Here is a 20,059-nt window from a genome sequence, read left to right on the forward strand (position 1 = left end):
TTTAATATTGTTTATTATTATTATTCAGTAAAACTTGTATGTAAATGAACAATGTGTATTCTTTATCCATGTAACGTGCACCCAGGACTCCTGTTTTATTTGGCAGCAAAAATCCATGTGAACTAAAAAAACAAAGAAAGAATGAAAAATATATTTTAAATTACATAAAGGCCTACTTACAAGAGCCTCTAGTCTATAAAAAGCTTTTTTTGAGATGAGATCACCTGACCAGCCCAATACTACGTACCTAGAATTGTAAGACACTTTCAGTTACAGAATAAATTAGTCATGGGCTAAAGCAATCATAAATACAGGATAAAACCTGGCAACTAAAACACGCTTTTGTTTTCTTCAACAGGTTTCCATCATTAACTTCATGGAGAGAGAAAACAGTTTTGCAAGTGTACATTAGCAAGAGAAGACAAGAGTCAAGATAAACAGTATCTTGATGGTAAGCTAGTTATTGGCCTTTAAGGACTGGCTAGCTGTAAGAACATAACTGCAATCAACACCGGTGGCTTGCCATCAAAGATTTGTGAGTAGTGGCTAACCACTAGCATTAGGTGGAGGTAGAAGACACGAATGGGACACGCTAGCCCTTCCAGACGGCCTGAATGGGAGAAGGAGTGAGCATGGACAACCTTTTGGAGTTTGGAGGCCTTTGTCCGTCCACCCGGAGGGAATGGGAGTGAGTCTACACTAGCATGTGCTTTCTGCACATTTAGAATTCATTTTCCATGTTCTATATATTTTTTTGGTATGATTTTCAGAGTGCCAAAAATCAGTTTGAAATAGAAAACATTTTCTTGTGATTTCCTCTCAGCACAGGCAGCTGTGTGGATGATTTAATGGATGAAGATGAGAAAGACAGAGCAAAAAGGTCTGTGTGTTTAGCTCTTTATAGTCGTAGTACACATTATTGTGCAATGTTAGATAATAAAATCCCACATTAGACTGTAAACCTTTGAACTTTAATTGTGTCCAGAGGTGATTAAGAAATCACACCTCTAAAAGCTCTTCACACTTTCACTCAACACAATAGATTTTCCTTGAGAAAAAGTGTCTAGGGCTGAGAGAGAAAGAAGGAGAGTAATGAAAATTGGAGATAATTGAAAGGGTTGAAAGGATTTTTGATGGGAGGAAAAAAAAACATATATATATATATATATATATATATATATATATATATATATATATATATATATATATATATATATACATATATATATATACCATATATATTTTTTTTCTTTTACTCCCAATACAGCTACAAATGCTAATGGTCATGACATTTTCTTATTATTATTATTATTAAAATAAAGGGAAAAAAAATGTTTTCTGTAACATGAAAAAAAAAAAAAAATATTATTTGTCAGTTTGTATGACGTTGTGCACCACAGAAGGACTGTTACCAGCACAGGTGTTTGCAATTGTACTGAAATAAGGGAGCATTTACACCCTAGAGTAATCTTTCATTTGGAGACTTTATATAAACCATTAGCTGGAAGCCTATCCTCGACTGAAATTGAATTGAAATTTGTAAAATTGTTGTAGCATATAAGAGTGTGTTGTAGACATGTGTTTGTATTTCATTAGTTATCTGGGATTCTCATTAGAAATCATACACGAACACCATCATCGCATTCAGACATTTTCTTTTCGAAGATGTCATCTTGTACTTTCAAAGCAGAATTATCATTAAAACTATGTCATTAAAAATGCTTTTTGTCCATCTCTCTCTCTTACTTTCTCTGCAGGGCATCCCGTAATAAATCAGAGAAGAAGAGAAGAGACCAGTTCAATGTTCTCATTAAAGAGCTGTGTACGATGCTGCAGGGTCAAGGTCACCCCCGCAAGATGGACAAATCCACCATCCTGCAGAGAACCATCGACTTCCTGCAGAAACAGAAAGGTAAGGGAGACAGGGCACATTAAATAAAATTTCCAGATGGAAAAAATGAATGTAGTTTGATGGCCATTTATGTTGGTGCCTGTTAACACTTGTCAAATTTCTTCTCCCAACCTCCCGGGTTTTACTCTCATTGCCTTTATTTTTGTGCCAATATTATCTAATATTATTTATTTTGGATATTTCAGCAAAACTGAATTATATCCAACTCTCTTTCAAAACATCATCTCTCAGTGAAACGGCACCTGAAGTCGTGAATCATGATTTTGTTCCTCATATTTGTGTGTGCAAGGAATATTCTGCATATGTGTAGTCTCATACAGTTCTAGAGAGAAAAACAAAAAACTTAATTCTGATAAACTTCCAGAGAGGTAAACCCTATAGAAGACAAGCGAGTTGCAGATGTTGTGTTTGGTAGATGGTTTGATTTGATTCAAATTGGTTTGTATTATCAGTGCCACAATTGATTTAAACTTTGACTGTGTTTCATTTTTCACTAATGCCAGGGTTTACACATATTTTGGACTCTGATTAAAACAGAATAAATTATTTTTGCTTTGGTGAGAGGAGCTAACTTCTTCAAGCTCCTGGGAGTATCACTGCTAACACCTTTGTGTGCCAGGAGCTGCTGTGTGATGGGCCCAGTTCCATTTCCTGTCTGAATCCAGGGCACAGCTGTCAGGCCATCGGCAGAACGTTTACTGGCAGCAGATTTCACTGCTCCTATAAACAATCCCAGTGCCGTTTCCAACTTCCTTACTGTTTGCTTGAAATTTCTTTTCATTTTCACCCATTCCATCCAATCCTATTAGTCCACGCAATTCCTTTCTCAGAATTCCACACTCAAGTTCTCGCAACATTTTCCCGCTGTTTGATGTTTTCCAGAGATCACGGCGCAAACAGAGTCCTGTGAGGTCCGGCAGGACTGGAAGCCTTCTTTCCTCAGCAACGAGGAATTCACCCAGTTAATGCTGGAGGTAAAGGAATCTTGTTACCGTCAAATCTGCTTCATCAACCTTCAGTTTCTCTGTTGCCCTGTGGGAATACTCCACACACCAGCTGTATTTCTTAAGTACCTTGCTGTCATCACATGGTGCAATTTGCGAGGCTATGAGATGCCTTATAGCGCTGCTTCAGGCATAACTGTGGAGACTACTTAAAAAGAAACATTACAAATAAAGGAAACTCATGTAAGTTTATTCATGTAGCAGAAATACAGGATGTTAATAACATGTGCACAGCATTCCTATAGCCTTAAAACCGGAAGTTAAGCTTTATGGGGCATTTTTGAATTATCCCCAGAGTTTCCAGCATTAAGGAAACATTCACACTCGAACGCTTCCTTTCAAAAACAACCTCTGGCTCTTCTCGGTTCCCAGTCTAAGATTTGCCAAGGTACAAGTCTAGTGAATAAGGCATGTAAAAGCAGCAATGTGGGAGATGGTATGGGTTGGGGAATCCTTTATTTGTTTCTCGTTACATAAAGAAAACAATAAAAAAAAAACAGTGCGAACTCAAGAAGGCAGATAGACAACATTCTTCAGCTACCAAGGTTTTTCATAACCAGCTTTCTCAGTTATGATGAATTGAATACCCATTTATTACATTGTGTGAAGACAAGACCAATATTCAAAGTTCAATTCAGTCATTCACTGAATAATGACTGATGATTCAATATGGACAGAATTTTCATTGTTAGATAAACTATTTCTTAAATAACAAAAGGAACATTGTCATCAGTATATTATGAGAATTTCTGCAGATTCATAACAGATTTTTTTGTGTTATGACAGGCATTGGATGGTTTCCTAATAGCTCTTACCACAGACGGGAACATCATATATGTATCTGACAGTGTCTCGTCTCTCATTGGTCATCTACCGGTAAGTGAGGGATGGGATTCCAATAAACCCCAATCCATTGCATCCAAGAGGACTTGATTTGGTGCTTTACTTTTCATCAAATGAACTCATTACCTCTGAGAATGCCTTGACTAGTCTGACAAACTCATGTTATTAGTAATATAATTGTCATGTTTTTCTAAACTTAGATAAGGCAGCCCACACACAGCAGGTTTTCTGTAGGCTGTTGACAACAGTCCTTAGGAAATGCTTCAATTTTTTTTGGACCTTCAATTGTATTTGTGCAGTATCTAAAAATCATGAAATGTCAAGTGCTATAGCTCATGGAATATTTTTTTCTGAAATTGTCTGAAAAATATACCCCCAACTGAAGTGGAAGGTTATTGGCAGTTAAGTGGTTTCACTTATTACAGAAAAAAAGCCTATTTCATAAACCCAAATCAATGTTCCTCTCTTCTTAATGCTGCAAATGCGTCAAAATCCATTCATTGTGTGATCACATGCTGCCAGTCTAATGAGATTTGCTTTCAAACTTTACCTTTATTTCAGTTCCTGCTGTGTGTGAGTTACAAATGCGGTTGGATGATACTGATGGATACTTTCATAACTCTTAAACCCACCTTGACCTTTGGCCTTATTAAGCAGAGAGGAGGGCTTAGCAGACCCTTTTTACTGAGGAACAGAACAAGCTGAACTCAGGTGGCACCGAAGGCCATGTAACCATTATGGATCTACTTAGATTGTGCTAATACTCTTAAGATTTGCTTGAGATGGTGGTTGGGTTGGATGAAACTACTAGCTCCTATAACAGCAGAAAGCTGCCTTTGTCCACAAGGCAGTTTTAGAATTCTTATTATGTACCATTATAGTATTTATTAATAATATTTTTAATAGTATTTGATAAGGTTCAGTAATTTTGTTTTTATTAATTTTACATATTATTTGATGTGTGATTGAGATTTAATGCGTTTTAAAGGGATATTCCACCCCAAAATGAAAATTTTGTCATTACTCACTTACCCCCATGACGTTCCAAACCCGTAAAAGCTTAGTTCAGCTTCGGAACACAATTTTAAGATATTTTGGATGAAAACCGGGAGGCTTGTGACTGTCTCATAGAGTGCCAAGCAAAATACACTGTCAAGTTTTAGAAAAGTATGAAAAGCATCGTCAGAATAGTCCATCTGCCATCAGTGGTTCAACCGTAACGTTACGAAGCGACGAGAATACTTTTTGTATGTGAATAAAACAAAAATAACGACTTTATTCAACAATTTGTCTCCTCTGTGTCACTCTAAATCAACATAGTGCCATTTTGGCGAATCTGAGCTGTACGCTCTTCTGTGTCAGCCGCAACACAGGATGCACTGTTTTCTTTCAAATCAAAGTGTAAATATACGTAGAAAACGTATCCTTGTGGTGCGGCTGACACAGAATAGGCAGTTTTTGTACAGCTCAGATTCGCCAAAATGTCGCTACGCTGATGTGGAGTGACACAGAGGAGACAAATTGTTGAATAAAGTCGTTATTTTTGTTTTATTTACGTACAAAAAGTATTCTCATCCATTCATAACGTCACGGTTGAACCACTGATGGCAGGTGGACTATTCTGACAATGCTTTTCATACTTTTCTGAAACTTGACAGTGTATTTTACTTGGCAGTCTATGGGACAGTCACAAGACTCCCGGTTTTCATCCAAAATATCTTAAATTGTGTTCCGAAGACGAACAAAGCTTTGACGTTTTTTTAACGACATGGGGGTAAGTGAATCATGACAAAAATTTTATTTTGGGGTGGAGTATCCCTTTAAACATTTTAGCTTATGTATTTCAGTTAGTTGCCAACATTTCTAATTTATTTCAGCTTTATTCAAACGGACCTATTTCACATTTATAATTTTCATTAAAAAACACTTATATGACACTATAATTGGTATTTTATTACCTTTGCCTCAATTACAAATGGAAATGCAAAAAACACATATTTGATGTAGTCTACAGTTAGCCTCTATAGAAGTTACCCAACTATGACATCTGATTTTGAGAAACCCAAAAATGTGAAAAGGATCCATTACCGAAAGCTATTTTTTATAGATTTAGTTTTAGTAGCAACACTGCCACAAGGTAGTTTATTTTGATGGTGTAATTTTAATTGATCACCATAAATACTACTGCTGCTAATGCCACTACTACTTTTAATAATAATAATGTTACTATGTGAGTAATGTTACTACAAAGTGCTTAGTATTGTGGGAAATGTAGTGCATTGTGTAGCACTAATGAAAGAGAGCAAGTAGTGACGTTGTCATGGATACTGCTGTGTCTCAGTCAGATATGGTGGACCAGAACATTTTGAACTTCCTGCCAGAACGAGAACATGGAGAGGTATATAAACTTCTGTCATCACACATGCTCTTGACAGAGTCTTCTGCTGTGGACCTACTCAACAGCAGTGAGTATACATACAGTATTCATGCATGCACAGATCAACACACAATCTATCACACACACACACACTCGCACACACAGATGTATGCAGTATTCTGTGAGTGCGTGCCGTCTTAGTGGCTGGCTGTAGTGTGCTCTATATATAACTCATGGCTAATTATAGAGGCTCAGTGCGTGCAGTGTAACACAGATTATCTATTACAACACTCCGATAATCCCACATACATCTCTTACCCTGACCCCAATCCCTAAAACACACACACTCACCAATACTGAGAGATAATAATAAAACCGACACTGTCGATTATTCATCTTATTCGATCAGCAGAACCACCTCTGTTTCACTGGTCACACACACACACACAGAGAGACTGTTGTACAGTCAGTCAGGTTATTGTATTCTATTTTAGGATAATCATCAAAGTCACACTGGGGCCACAGCCATAATAGAACATTAGCCTCAACCTTGTGTAAACCGAATTGCTGTTATATCAGCTGCTAACAGTCTCTTTCCTTTCCCTGTGCACTCTTTTTCTTTTCTTTCATTCTTTCAGATGAGACACACATCGAGTTCTGCTGTCATTTAGCAAGGGGAAACATTGACCCAAAAGAACCGCCCACGTACGAATATGTCAAATTTGTTGGAGATTTCAAGTTTCATAATAACGGTGGGTTTTTATTTGTCACTTTTAGTACTCCCAGCCACATGCATCACAAACAGAGACACTAATAATTAATGGATAGGTTACGTCTTTGCTAATAGGAAATGTGAAAATGTGAAGAATCTTGGAATTGAAATAGACAGGGAACATTCAAGCCATGGCCAGAACTATGCTAGTTCTTTGTAAATACTTATTTTGCCATACATTTAAATACTTTATTATTTACTTTCTTATTTGGTTAGTATAAAATAATTAAAATATACTTGAATTCCCTAGTGAAAAATAAATGTACTAAAATGTATTTGAAATGTTAAGTATACTACAGATACATTTACATATATATGTGCCTAATAAAAATACCCTTTATATTTGAAAAATAAAATACCATTTTATACTAGTGCTGTATATAGTAGTGCTGATGTACTAAAGATATACTGAAGTATTTTTGTTTGTGCTAAAGTGGAACTATTGCAAATATAATTTAGGTACACTTCAAATTGGCCACGTTCACACTGCAAGTTTCATGAGTGACAGTCGAAAAATGTACCTTGGCCTAAGAATAATACTTGATCTCTAAAATCTGGTCATTGTAGTTTTTTTTAAACAGAACATGTTTTCTGTGTGTCACAGTGCCTCTGTCCTCATGTAACGGTTATGATCTGGCGTTCCCACGCACGCTGCAGTCCACATTAGAGGAGCAGATCTGTCTCGTAGCCACAGTGAGACTCGTGACCCCTCAGTTCCTAAAGGTAACATACACACAAACACACTGATTCACATGCACTTCAATCAATGCTCACAAATCAGTGCTCACATACTGCTTGCATCCATCCTTACGTCAAAGGAAGGACAGACTTATTGTCTGTGTGTGTGTGTTAAAGGATCTGTGCAACGTGGAGGATGTGTGTGATGAATTCACATCAAGGCACAGCCTGGAATGGAAATTTCTCTTCTTAGATCATAGGTGAGTCAAATACTGCTTCATTATGCAAACGACTCGTCTGATGTTGTGATTCTGCATGGTCTTTTATGCAACACTCATTTACGTCCATTTGAATCATGACTCCTTCTGATTATGTCATTTGTTTGATTCATTCATCAGTTGCTGACCCACTTACATCTGCTAATTCAGACTTTCCGCTGTCCCACGCACGGCTGCGAGGGCCAGCGATGTCATTAGATGTGCGTGTGCTTGAACCAGTTCTCTCACTCGTATTTTAATATGATTTTTTTATTCTGCTGTGGCCATTCATAAATTTCAGCATAGAGATTATTTACTCAGAAGGCGTTTGTGACCCCCAGAGAGTTACATAACCGTGTGTGTGCGAGTACTGGATGTTCCTGTTCCCTACAGGGCTATAATTGGACATTCGAGCTGTCTCGTCAAATTCTCTTTTAAAGGAGAAGTGTGTAATTTCTACATCACTCGCTCAAAATATTGTGGTTTTCAAACAGGTTTCCCAAATACTCCCTGTGTTTTTCATGCTCAGTCATACAGATGGTCCCGTACCAGAAATCATGCTATTGGTTGAACCAGTGCTGCTGTGTCAAGCTGGTTAAGAAAAGTGTTTTGAAACACAATGTTTACATCAACCTATAAAATGTACAAATGTTAAACTGTCTCTGAAAGTTTTTTTTTTTTTTATCAAATGTAAATTCATGTCCCAATCACATTTCCTTAGAAAAAGAAAAAAAAATACATTAACAATGTAATCAATATTTTATTTATTAAAGCCAAGCATGAATCTCAGCAAGTTAGTGATTTTAAGCATTTTACATTTATTGTAAAATAATAACTCAAGGAAGTAACAGTTTAAACAATATATTTTATTTGCGAATTTATGTCCAACTATGCTTTTTAATAGTTAACTTTTAACTATTTTTTTATTTTTCGGATCATCTGTCATCAAAGCTCAGTAAGTATTGGTAACAGACAAAATAAATTTCACCAAGCTGATTACGCTCTAAAACGCCCACGGATCAACAAAGTGGATATATCTTAAGTGTGTGAATTATTTGCTTTTTAAAATAGTCTTCCCATTAACACCATTATATTGTTCATTCTGAACACAAGAGGCGGGATTTATCGCATGAACCAACCACAGCTGAACTAACCAGTCATATCCAATCATATCTCTCATGTGACTTACCCCCATTCCTTCTCAGTTACCCCACTCCAAACTTATGACACACCATAGAGTGTCTGTTAAAACTCAATGGGCTCAGGGGAGGCGAAAGAGACACCGACTCCAACTGTAACCTTACCTACTGGTGTCACTGTTTGACAAACTTCTTTAGAAAAACGAGTGATTTATACATTTGCTTTAATGTTATATTTTGTAATATTGGTGTTGTTTTAGTTTTGTACTACAATTTTTTTTTTTTTCTCATTTAGTATTTTTATGAGGCACTTGCCTCCCTTGCCTCCTTGGAGGAAACGCCCCTGGTGTGTGTGTGTATTTTTAATGTTTGTATGTTTTATATATATTATTACCATAAAAAATATAATAACTGTTCTAAAGTTTGGGGTCAGTAAGATTTTTTGCAAAGTATTTTTATACAACAAGAAAATTACATTTATTTAAAATAGATTAACAGTTATTTTAAATTAAAATAATATTTCGAAGTATTACTGTTTTACTATATTTTTGATTAAATAATTGTAGCCTTGGAGAATCTTACGGGTCTCTTTATTCACACACAGACACATACATGACTCAGGCAGGCTATGGATACCCATCTTTCTTATTTCAGCAGTTCCCATGGTGATGAGTGTCTGCAGGTTCATCCGAGCCCCCATGATTCATTCCTTTAGTGCACTGCCAGTTTATTGGGTGTTAAAGTACATATATAAGACTGAGTTCTTGTTTTATAAAATGGGCCAATACTTGGAAATGTCCATGCGCTGGTAGCAGCTCAGTAGAAGCGTAGTATAAGTAGATAGTATGTACTGAATATGTGTGTGTGTGTGTGTGTTCACAGGGCCTCTCCTATCATTGGGTACCTGCCGTTTGAGGTTTTAGGGACTTCGGGTTATGATTACTACCATGTGGACGACCTGGAGCTGATTGCTCAGTGTCATAAACAATGTAAGTGTTATCTCTCTCACTCCTTCTCTCTCTCTTTAAAAACTAGGTCAGTATATTGTCTTGGAAATGTTGTTCTGCTTGTGTGAATCACAGAGGAGCTGAAAATGCCCCTACCAGGAAAGATGAAAGACCCTGTAAGAAGCTTTCAAATCATTTTTAGAGACTACAGATCTTGTGTGTGTGTGTGTGTGTGTGTGTGTGTGTGTGTGTGTGTGTGTGTGTGTGTGTGTGCGTGTTTTGCAGTGATGCAGTTTGGGAAAGGAAAATCCTGTTACTATCGGTTTCTGACTAAAGGGCAGCAGTGGATCTGGCTACAGACACACTATTACATCACATACCACCAGTGGAACTCCAAACCAGAGTTTATCGTCTGTACACACAGTGTGGTCAGGTAAAACACACACAATCATTATTTATCCATGTATATGGAAAGAATGTGCATGCCACACACTCTCATTTATATGTATATAAAAAGAAAAAAACATCTTTAAATAATGCTCACACAAACACATTCAAGCTTTTAAAAAAATATTTTAGGATTAATAATATTTGCAACTTACAGATATCTGTGTGCAAATGCCTGTTCATAATTACTTCAAGGGTAGTTAATATTCTTGAACTAGTCAGCACAATTAATTAAGTGTTTTACAGTATCTGTTTTCGTTTAACTTATGTTTCCATCTAGTGGTAAGATTGTGTTACTACAAATCTTAGTTTGGCCTTCAAAATTGAGCATATTCTCAGAAATTCATTACCTTACAGGATCAGTCTAAAGCTTTTCACAATAAATATATGAGTTAACGAATGAGAAGTAAAAACAAATGCTTCTTCCTGATCTAAAGCTATGCTGAAGTCCGAGCAGAAAGAAGGAGAGAGATTGGATTGGAGGAAAGCTCATCTGATATGGCAACATCCTCAGTCAAGGTTCTACACATGTCTACACAGTGCTTTATTCCTATTTGTTTAATAAATAGTTTTTCATGTTAAAGAAATAGATTACCCAAGATGTAGATGGATTTTGTTTCTTCTTTGGAACAGATTTGGAGAAATGTAGCATTCCATCACTTGCTCACAAATGGATCATCTGCAGTGGATGGGTGCCGTCAGAATAAGTGTCCAAACAGCTGATAAAAACATCACAATAATCCACAAGTAATCCACATGACTCCAGTCCATCACTTAACAACTTATGAAGCAAAAAAACTGTTTTTAATAAACAAATCTATCATTAAGACATTTTTAACTTAAAACCATTGCTGCTTGCTAAAATACCAGTCCTCTATCCATCATTTTGCTTTCTCCATAAAAAAAAATTAATCTCGTCTGAAGCAAGAGAGAAATGTGTGCAGATCAAGCTACATTTACAAGCAAAAACAGTTCTGAACAAATATATTGCTGTGTTCTGATGTGAGAGGAAAACAGGGGATATATGTTTTCTCTGGAAGAAGTATTATGATGGATTTTAGATTATGGATTTTTGTAATGGTTGAAAGTTAAAATCCCTTAATGATAGATTTCTTTCTCACAAACATGCAACATTTCACATCAAAAGACATTAATTGATGGACTGGAGTGGTGTGGAGTATCGTGATATTTTTTTCAGCTGTTTGGACTCTCATTCTGACGGCACCCATTCACTGCAGAGGATCCATTGGTGAGCAAGTGATGTAATGCTAAATTTCTCCAAATCTGTTCCAATGAGGAAACAAACTCCTCTATATCTGGGATGGATTGATGATGACCACAAATTACCTTTAATGTGTTTTGTGTGCAGGGGCAGGAGGTGTTTTTGGACATGTGTCCTCCTTTAGAAGCTCCACGGGAAAGAATCAGCAGCGCTCGATCAGTGTCATCACAAAGTTCTAGAAAATCATCACACACAGCGCTGTCTGACTCTGCGTGTAAGTACAAACACACCTCGGCTAACACTCTGCACTTATAAGGTGCACTTGTGCATCAGGTGATCATGTGAAAGCCTGTGTGTGTCTGTGTCCATAGCGAACTCATCGGTGAGGTACACAGAGGCATGTACGTCGTCACGGCAGTCTGCTTCCATTGGTCCTGAGAAGAGTTCCAGCAGAATGCCACATAGTGGATCAAAGGTACAAACGTGCACATCATCATCTTCATCTTTATCCTTTATAGGTGCAGTCTTCAGTCTTACACGATCCTTCAGAAATCATTCTAATATGCTGATTTTAACATATCTTATTAGCATGTTGAAAACAGTTGTGCTGTTTAATATTTTGGTGGAAACGCTGATGATTTTTCTCAGGATTACTTGATGAATAGAAAGTTAAAAAAAAACAGCATTTATATCTGACATAGAGATCTTCAGTTACAAAGTAAAAATCTTTACTCTTACGTTAGTTCAATTTAAAGCATCCTTGCTGAATAAAACTATCTTTTTCTTACAAAAGGAGACATTGGATGCCCATTTTCCACAAGTTGGTATCAGTGTACAACTGGCTGAGGGAGGAAATGCTAAAATGGGACAGTCCATCAGCACTTGTGGGCGGGGCTTTAGCAATATGACATCATACTGCTCTGAAAATCAGAACAGCTTTGATTATTGAGAATGTTTAGATTTTTGGGGGATTTCAAAAAATTGATTTTTATCATTGTAGGGTGGTTGTGTCCACACTGCTACAGTAAGACACATTTATGTGCAAACACCATGTAAAAGTGAATTTTGCATCTGATGTCCCCATTAAAAAAATCTTTATGGTCGTGTGTGTGTGTATCTGAATGTTTTTTCTCTCTGTTTTAGACCCTGATTCAGAGGCAGAGCTCCTCTGAGCCCACGTCACTCTCCCCCTCCTGCAGTCAGCATTCCACTGTGGTCAGTCTCTCCCAGCTGCTCTCTTTCTTTCCCCACTCTTTCTCTTTTTCTCCGCGTGTAAGCTACAGTTTAGTGTTTGTTGTAATCTTAGAATAGAAAAACTGTCAACATGGTGCCCAATCTAGAACCTCCCACATGTTTCTGCTGCAGGAATGGCAATGGTTTTGCACTGGTCCCAAAAATCTGCTGGACTTAAACCAAGGACTGCTAATAGCAAGGCTGTAATGCTGTCCTCATGCATACAAAAAACAGCCACTTTGAAATTATCTGAATAAAATTTGTGAATGTACTGTTGGTTTATTGCTATAAATTGTATTTGTTATAACTTCTGCCCATTGCAGCTCACAGTGGCATTCAAAATAGCTTTAAAATAGCTTTTCAAAATGTCATGCAATAATGTAGTCAGTCATGTCACCATTCGGCTCAGTGGAAACAATGGCCGGATTTGAAAGACGTTCACAGTTTCCGAAAGGTAGAAAAGCGATATATGTTTGCTCCTTTTGTATATTTGAGTGTGTGTTCTCAGTGTTCTGTGTGGATGTGGGTTGCAGACACAATCTCTGTACAGATTCCAGCAGCCTCAGTTAGGCGTCATGCATCAGCTGAAAGAGCAGCTAGAAGAGCGGACACGCATCCTACAGGCCGACATCAAAACACAACAACAAGAGCTGCACGACATTAAAGAGAAACTACAGCTTGCTAATCTACAGGTACAGGCACATAATTATAAACATGCAAATTGGGGACAGATAGAATACTTCAAACATAGAAAATAATACAAAAATATGAAGAAATATATACACTGCTTTTTCTTAATTTGTTTTTGAAAGAATTCTCTTATGCTCACCTAGGCTGCATTTAAATCACAGTAGAAACTGTTATATTGTAAAATATTAATAGTTTAAAATAACTGTTTGTAATTTTTATTTTGATATATTTAACAATGGTATTTATTCCTGTGATGGCGAAGCTGTAATTTCAGCAGCCATTACTCAGTGTCACATGATCCTTCAAATATAACGTTATTCTAATTTACTGCTCAAGAACCATTTGTTGCAAGTATCAGACAGTTAATATTTTTGAACTATAGTGTATTTATACCATATTCCTTCTTCATGAAAAAAAAAAGCTTCTGTATTCACAGAGGAAGTTTGTTTTGGAGTCTGACTTTAAGCTGTTTGGGTCTCTGTGCTTGCAGATGTTACTCCAGCAGCCGATACAGGGAGAATTTGCCAGTACTGGTCTGCAGCAGCAGGGTCCAGGCAGGCCGTCCCAACACAGCACCCAGCCCAAACCTCAACACTGTGTTTCACATTCATCACACACACTACTCAGAGAACAGCCCAGTAGCTCATCTGCTCAGGTACACATTACGCACAACACACACACATAAATATTACACACTCGCAGACTCATTCAGTTATGGATGTCTTTTTTGTGCGTGTTTAGGGCCAGCAGAGACTGGTTCAGACTGGACACATGCAGACCGTCAGTGTTCCAATGCAGACACACACCAGTCTCACCACACCCTTCTATAGCAACCCAATGATGTTCTCACCCAACCACGGACACCGAACCCAACAGGACACACACTGCCAAAGACTCGCACACACAGACTACAGCCAGGACGGACAGCTACGGTAACAACACACCTTAAACACAGTTTACTGTGGCAGAAGAACATTGCAAAGGCCTGTTCACAGCAAGACGAATGTTCAGTGTAAAAATTGGCTTGCGTACTCTTGAAAAATCAAGATCCTAACCTCAGAAATTGAATCATCTTTTATGAATTGTTAAAATATTGGTGTCCAGAATGACGTGAGTCCAGAGAATGTTGTGTGAACTATACACATTTTTTAAAAAGGCATAAATTAAATTATGTATGGTATGAGTAAATGGTGCTTATAAACAGCTGTTGTGATAGTATTCTACGTTGAAAAAAGTAAAGGCTTGGGGCCCAAAACAGTATTCCCAAAAATGAAAATTCTGTCATTAATTATTCACCTGACACGGAAGAGAAGTTAAATAAAGTCATTATTTTTATTTTCTTTGTGCACAAAAAGTATTCTCATAGCTTCATGACATTACAGTTGAACCACTGATGTCATATGGACTGTTTTAATGATGTCCTTAACACCTTTCTGGCCCTTGAACGTGTGGGAAAGCTCACATAGACAGCAATGTCTATGTGCAAATTAAGCAAAATCTTAATTTAACGACATGAGGGTGAGTAATTAATGACAGAGCTTTTATTTTTGGGTCAACTATCCCTTTAATACAGTATCTCTGATTGGAATAGCAGTTTCTAATGACATCTGAACCATTTTAGCAAAAAATAACTATTATTTGGCTGTTTTCAATAAATAATAGATTACAGTAGATCCATGATAGAGTAGTAACAATCTAATTTAGCCATGACTTTACTGGGAACAACAGAATAAGAGGCATTTTCTGATTGGTAGAGCGAGGAAGCTTCATGATTGGCTGATTTTGGTAGTATTACAGAATGTATAATTATAACAAACATGTTCCCTGATCTGATCAGTAATATCACACGGGGTGTTTTTGGATTGGTAGGATGCTACTAAACCAATCAATGCAGACGCTTGTACCAGACAGCAGTGGGGGGACCCAGTCTTCCCAATGCAGCTCAGCTATTCAACAAACCAAGTGAGTGTGTTTGAGCATGACGGCCTCATTCAAAATGAACATGAAGTCATAGGCCGAATGGTTGGCTGAATTTGGAAGAGCATACTACTTTTGCTATTTGTGTCATAACAGAAGTAGTACGAGTAGTATGCTAGCATACTATTCGAAATTCACTAAAAATGTTTGTGTTATAGATATCCTCTGGACCAGCAGATGATGGCTCCTTCCTTCCCTGTACAGCAGGTGAACTGTAACGCTGTGCTTGTCCCTTCCCCCGTCTTCACCTCACCAATCATGATCCCCCATAATAGTTTCATCACCCATCAGGCCACGCCCACCTACACGCCTCACCTGTCGGCTGCCCCACACAGCTTACCACTACAACAACCTCAGCAGTTCTTTCAGGTAAACAGTATTTTTACTGTTGTGTGACCCTGGACCATAAAACCAGTCACAAGAGTCCATTTTTTTAAAATTGAGATTTATACCTCACCTGAAGGCTAAATAAATAAGCTTTCCATTTATATATGGTTTGTTAGGATAGGCCGCGATACAACTATTTGGAAATCTGAGGGTGCAAAAAAAATCTAAATATTATTATATTATATCTTAGCAATGCATATCACTAATCAAAAAATAAGTTTTTAAATATTCATGGTAGGAAATTACAAAAATATATTCATAGAACATGATCTTTACTTAATATCCTAATGATTTTTGGCATATAAGAAAGATAATTTTGACCCATATAAATATACCGGTGTTTCTTATGACTGGTTTTGTGGTCCAGGGTCACATATTGTCTTGAATCATGTTGTCTGATTCATATGAATGCCTCAAAAACATGGTAACCTTTCTCTTTCTCTCTTGAAGATGCAGCCTCAGGGTCTGATTCAGAGTGCTCCCACTCAGGCCTTATTCCACACCCCTAGCGTTCCACAGCAAAGCACTGTGGGATATGTACAGCCACAACAACAGCAGCAGCATCATCACTCACAGTCCGGCAACCTGTCGGACTACAGAAACATGCTCCCACGGTAGCCCCGCCACCTGGGAAAAAAGCCAAGAGGTTGCCAGGAAAGCGCATTGAGCGTTTAGCTCTGAAAGGCATGATGGGATGGGACTCTCTCGGCTCAGGGGAAGGCTCGTTCCCGAGCCAAACCAAAATCAAGAAAGCCAAAGTCCCTCAAAGTTCCCATGACAGCAAATGATGGTGATAACGGCACAAGGCTCAAGGACTCTGCCTGGCCCTCGACTGCACACAGAGGATGCTGGGATACGTACGAGGAGCCAGCAGGCACACAGGGGTCAAGTCAAGCAGGCGCTTTGATCGATACGTAAAGGACAGAAAGCCGTGGAGCCGTGGTTTTTGGTACTGTAATGTTACAGTTATCTGGACTTTTCAACACACAAATAAGACAAAATCAACAAATCAAGTAATGCCTTGACAGAGCGTAAACTCCACTGCATGTGTTCTGTCCTCAACCGCTACTAAAATACTAACTAAAAGAGAAATCACCCCACCAACAAGAAGAAAAATACACGGTCATGAACTGATTTCACGCGTCATATTTCATGTATGTGTGCAGATGGTTGGAGCTGGGCATAATTCAGCGAAGACCCAAATATATTTCAAAACATTTGGCTTCCTGTTATCATCTGCAGAGCTCGTCGGCAACCTCCTGTAGTTATGTTAACGCTATCATAAAGAAACTTGAAACACGTTGTATATTATAAATATTTAAGAACAATTTCGCACTAGGGCAAACTTTCCTACTGCTGAGTTCAACTCAATCCCTGTTACGCTTTGTTTCTCAATCCACTGTACTGTATGTAGAGTTTCTCCACATATTGAGTTCTGGAGCATCGTATTTCAGTACTTTTTATTTCATATTAAGGTTCTAAACATAGCTGGTCAGGAGAAGCATGTTGGCTTCCCTGATCAAACAGTTCTTTGAGTTTTCAGACGTGCATGTGGTCTGCCTGTCCACACAGTAAACCTACATTGATTTGATGTCAATATGAGCACAACAGATGTGCTTTAAGATTTGGTTTCAGTATTACACAGGGATGAAGCTCTGTCTAATTTATGCTTCGTAGTAGAGGGACTTTGTTTTATGGTGGTGGGTGCAAGTGCTGCAGCAGTTAAACTGCAAACATGAAGATGTAAAATAAGACTGTAATGCAGGTTGAATGATTGAAGACGATCATAATGTCAGGGCTGCAGAAATGGAAATGTTCTCATCTGCCTGTCACTTGGGCAAAGTGTTTGACAAATACAACTCAAATATTAGTAAAAAAAAAAATGTTTCCCCATTACATTTTTTTTTTTTTTTTTTATTATTATTTTTTGGGGGAGTTGATGTAGACACGGAAGTGTCAGGCAAAGGGCAAAAAAAATGTTTAGATGTTCTGGAATGTTGTAAAACTCACAGACACGCAAATAGGCAAAAAAAACTCAAATAATCTTGACAATCAGAAAATCATTTACATTTTTTTTCTTTGCTGGGACTTCAAGCTTGCACTTTCCTCCATCCTGTCACGTATGGCACATTTAAGGGCTGGTGCTCATTATTTTATTTTTTTAAAACGAAGGAAATTCTGTTCAAGACAGTCTAAGATCATGTGCCCTTCTGTATGTTGTGCAATGCAAATCGAAAAACAAGAATGTGTGTAATTTATACTTTAGAAGAGAATTCTGTTTTAGTCTTATATTAGCAAGAAACACTTCATTTTAGTAAAAGCCAGCGTGCTGTTTGAATGAAAACCAAAAGTATTTTGGTACAAAAATCTCTTCAGCATTCCTAGAAGTCATGTGTAGAAAGTGTGAAACTCCAACTCTCTCATGTGTGACATCTCCACACAGATCAAATAAGATGTTTCAGATACTACAAGCTGTTCTCAAAGGAAGCACTCCAGAGATTTTACATCTACACCTTACAATAACAAATCCTCCATTCCCAAGAACTCATTTAGGTCCCAAACCAGCCCACCAGAACCATTTCGAAATGCTTTGAAAGTTTTGTGAGTCACATGACCGGTTCATCTCAGCGTTTTGTTCTGTCTCCCTGAAGTCACACTAGAAAAGATGAGGTAGATGTTGGTGTGTTTCGCATCGGTGCCTCCCATTTATCACCTTCTGCTGCTCTGAGATTATCTTTGGGTCTCACAAGTGCTCTTCATGTCTCTAGACATGAGAGAAACTACATTTTAAGTCAGATTTAACTGTTAATTTTAGGCTGCTCAAACTACGAAGCCATCCCAATATGGTAGATCTGGTCTAAGCTGGTTAATAGGTGGTCATTAGCTGCTCCAACCATCTAGGACCAGCAACAAACCCAGACGGAGGAGCTATAAAACATTCATTTTAAAATGAGTAGGGCAAATAAATGCAAAGGTTATGACTTCTGCCAGTTGCCACTGTGATGGCCATATAGAGTGTACACCATCCCCCAAACAAAATGAGCTGTTTCATCCTTCATTTATTGCCCATTTGCGGTGTTTTCATGAAATATTTTTTAAGGCTCAAATGTTTCTTGAGTTAAAGGTTTGATTGTTTTGCAGATGTGTTTGTGTTCATTGATTGGGTTGTGAGTGAAGGAAACTGTACTGACTCTCTCATCTTTGTTCTCTTTCTATGCTCTGGTTGTGGAGACTGCACTTTATTTTTTTTCCCTTCCTAATGTCTTTTGCTTTGTGCTCGCTCTCTCTGTCTCTCTCTCTCTCTCTGGCCTGAATTTCTCCCCAAAAGTGTCTGTTCTGATGAGGTTTTAGGCCTCATGGATTCATGAGTGTGTGTGTTATATGTGTTACCTGATCAGGTGACATTGTCAATGCATTTATATTCTCCCAGGTGAGGGGAAGAGACGGAAAATGACACCTGGCATAAACAGCCATCTCTGCTGATACCCTGCAGAAAATACATGGAAGATATTGTAATATAAGATATACAAAAAATGTTTAGAAAAATATAGTTGTTTATTTTATAAGATGTCAAATAGATTTAAATAAATTTATATGCGGTGTATGATTTGAAAGTAAAAACAGTTATTGAAGTGTCTTACTTTGGGGGGACGTAAAGCTTTCTGTTTCTCAGTTCAGCGAGTTGATGTTGCACAGTCAATGTATGGCTTGTTTTTCCCCCTTTCATTCTTCTGTGTACATATACCATCACGACAAGCTTTAACATATTGTTAATATTGTTTTAAAAGAAATTAATAATAAAAAAGTTTACATTCTGAAACAGTTTGGATATTATAGCGACTCTTAATTACTTTTCAATTCACAGTATTTCTACATAAAATATAACTGTTTATATAAAAGTAATACACATTTAAAATTATGTATTATCACTTTTATATAAACATTTGTTATATTTTATGCAAAGTTAAGATTAATTTGTGAAATACACATGAATTCAAATGTACCTTCAATACGTACACCATTCATTGATTAATAACGTTTTTGTGGTTATAAAGTACATTAGTTATCAAATGCATATTATGAATATATATTGGATGAGGAAAACACATTTTGCTTCACATTGTATCCCTCAGTTTTATGTTTCTTCTGAAATTGTGGTTCTCCAAGAATGTAC

General features: G+C 37.4%; 1 protein-coding gene across 4 annotated transcripts in view; it reads left to right on the plus strand.

The window, feature by feature from the left end:
* Window positions 1–19,707, plus strand: part of LOC109061883 (neuronal PAS domain-containing protein 2-like) — a 51,405-nt gene extending 31,698 nt beyond the window's left edge. For 3 of the 4 annotated variants that reach the window (XM_042754937.1, XM_042754939.1, XM_042754938.1), the window contains exons 2-22: window positions 359–688; window positions 824–880; window positions 1,758–1,912; window positions 2,795–2,886; window positions 3,703–3,792; window positions 6,101–6,224; window positions 6,775–6,888; window positions 7,513–7,631; window positions 7,764–7,846; window positions 9,865–9,971; window positions 10,215–10,362; window positions 10,814–10,895; window positions 11,746–11,872; window positions 11,970–12,073; window positions 12,742–12,813; window positions 13,365–13,523; window positions 14,012–14,176; window positions 14,263–14,453; window positions 15,391–15,483; window positions 15,657–15,867; window positions 16,336–19,707. In XM_042754937.1, the coding sequence (XP_042610871.1) occupies window positions 615–688; window positions 824–880; window positions 1,758–1,912; window positions 2,795–2,886; window positions 3,703–3,792; window positions 6,101–6,224; window positions 6,775–6,888; window positions 7,513–7,631; window positions 7,764–7,846; window positions 9,865–9,971; window positions 10,215–10,362; window positions 10,814–10,895; window positions 11,746–11,872; window positions 11,970–12,073; window positions 12,742–12,813; window positions 13,365–13,523; window positions 14,012–14,176; window positions 14,263–14,453; window positions 15,391–15,483; window positions 15,657–15,867; window positions 16,336–16,503 (2,535 nt within the window). In that variant the 5' untranslated portion in view covers window positions 359–614 and the 3' untranslated portion in view covers window positions 16,504–19,707. The remainder of the gene's footprint in view (window positions 1–358; window positions 689–823; window positions 881–1,757; window positions 1,913–2,794; window positions 2,887–3,702; window positions 3,793–6,100; window positions 6,225–6,774; window positions 6,889–7,512; window positions 7,632–7,763; window positions 7,847–9,864; window positions 9,972–10,214; window positions 10,363–10,813; window positions 10,896–11,745; window positions 11,873–11,969; window positions 12,074–12,741; window positions 12,814–13,364; window positions 13,524–14,011; window positions 14,177–14,262; window positions 14,454–15,390; window positions 15,484–15,656; window positions 15,868–16,335) is intronic. The other variant, XM_042754940.1, reaches the window with a different exon arrangement.
* The last annotated feature ends 352 nt before the right edge of the window (window positions 19,708–20,059 follow it).

Source organism: Cyprinus carpio, unplaced genomic scaffold (assembly GCF_018340385.1).
Source record: "Cyprinus carpio isolate SPL01 unplaced genomic scaffold, ASM1834038v1 S000006615, whole genome shotgun sequence".
Lineage (NCBI taxonomy): Eukaryota > Metazoa > Chordata > Actinopteri > Cypriniformes > Cyprinidae > Cyprinus > Cyprinus carpio.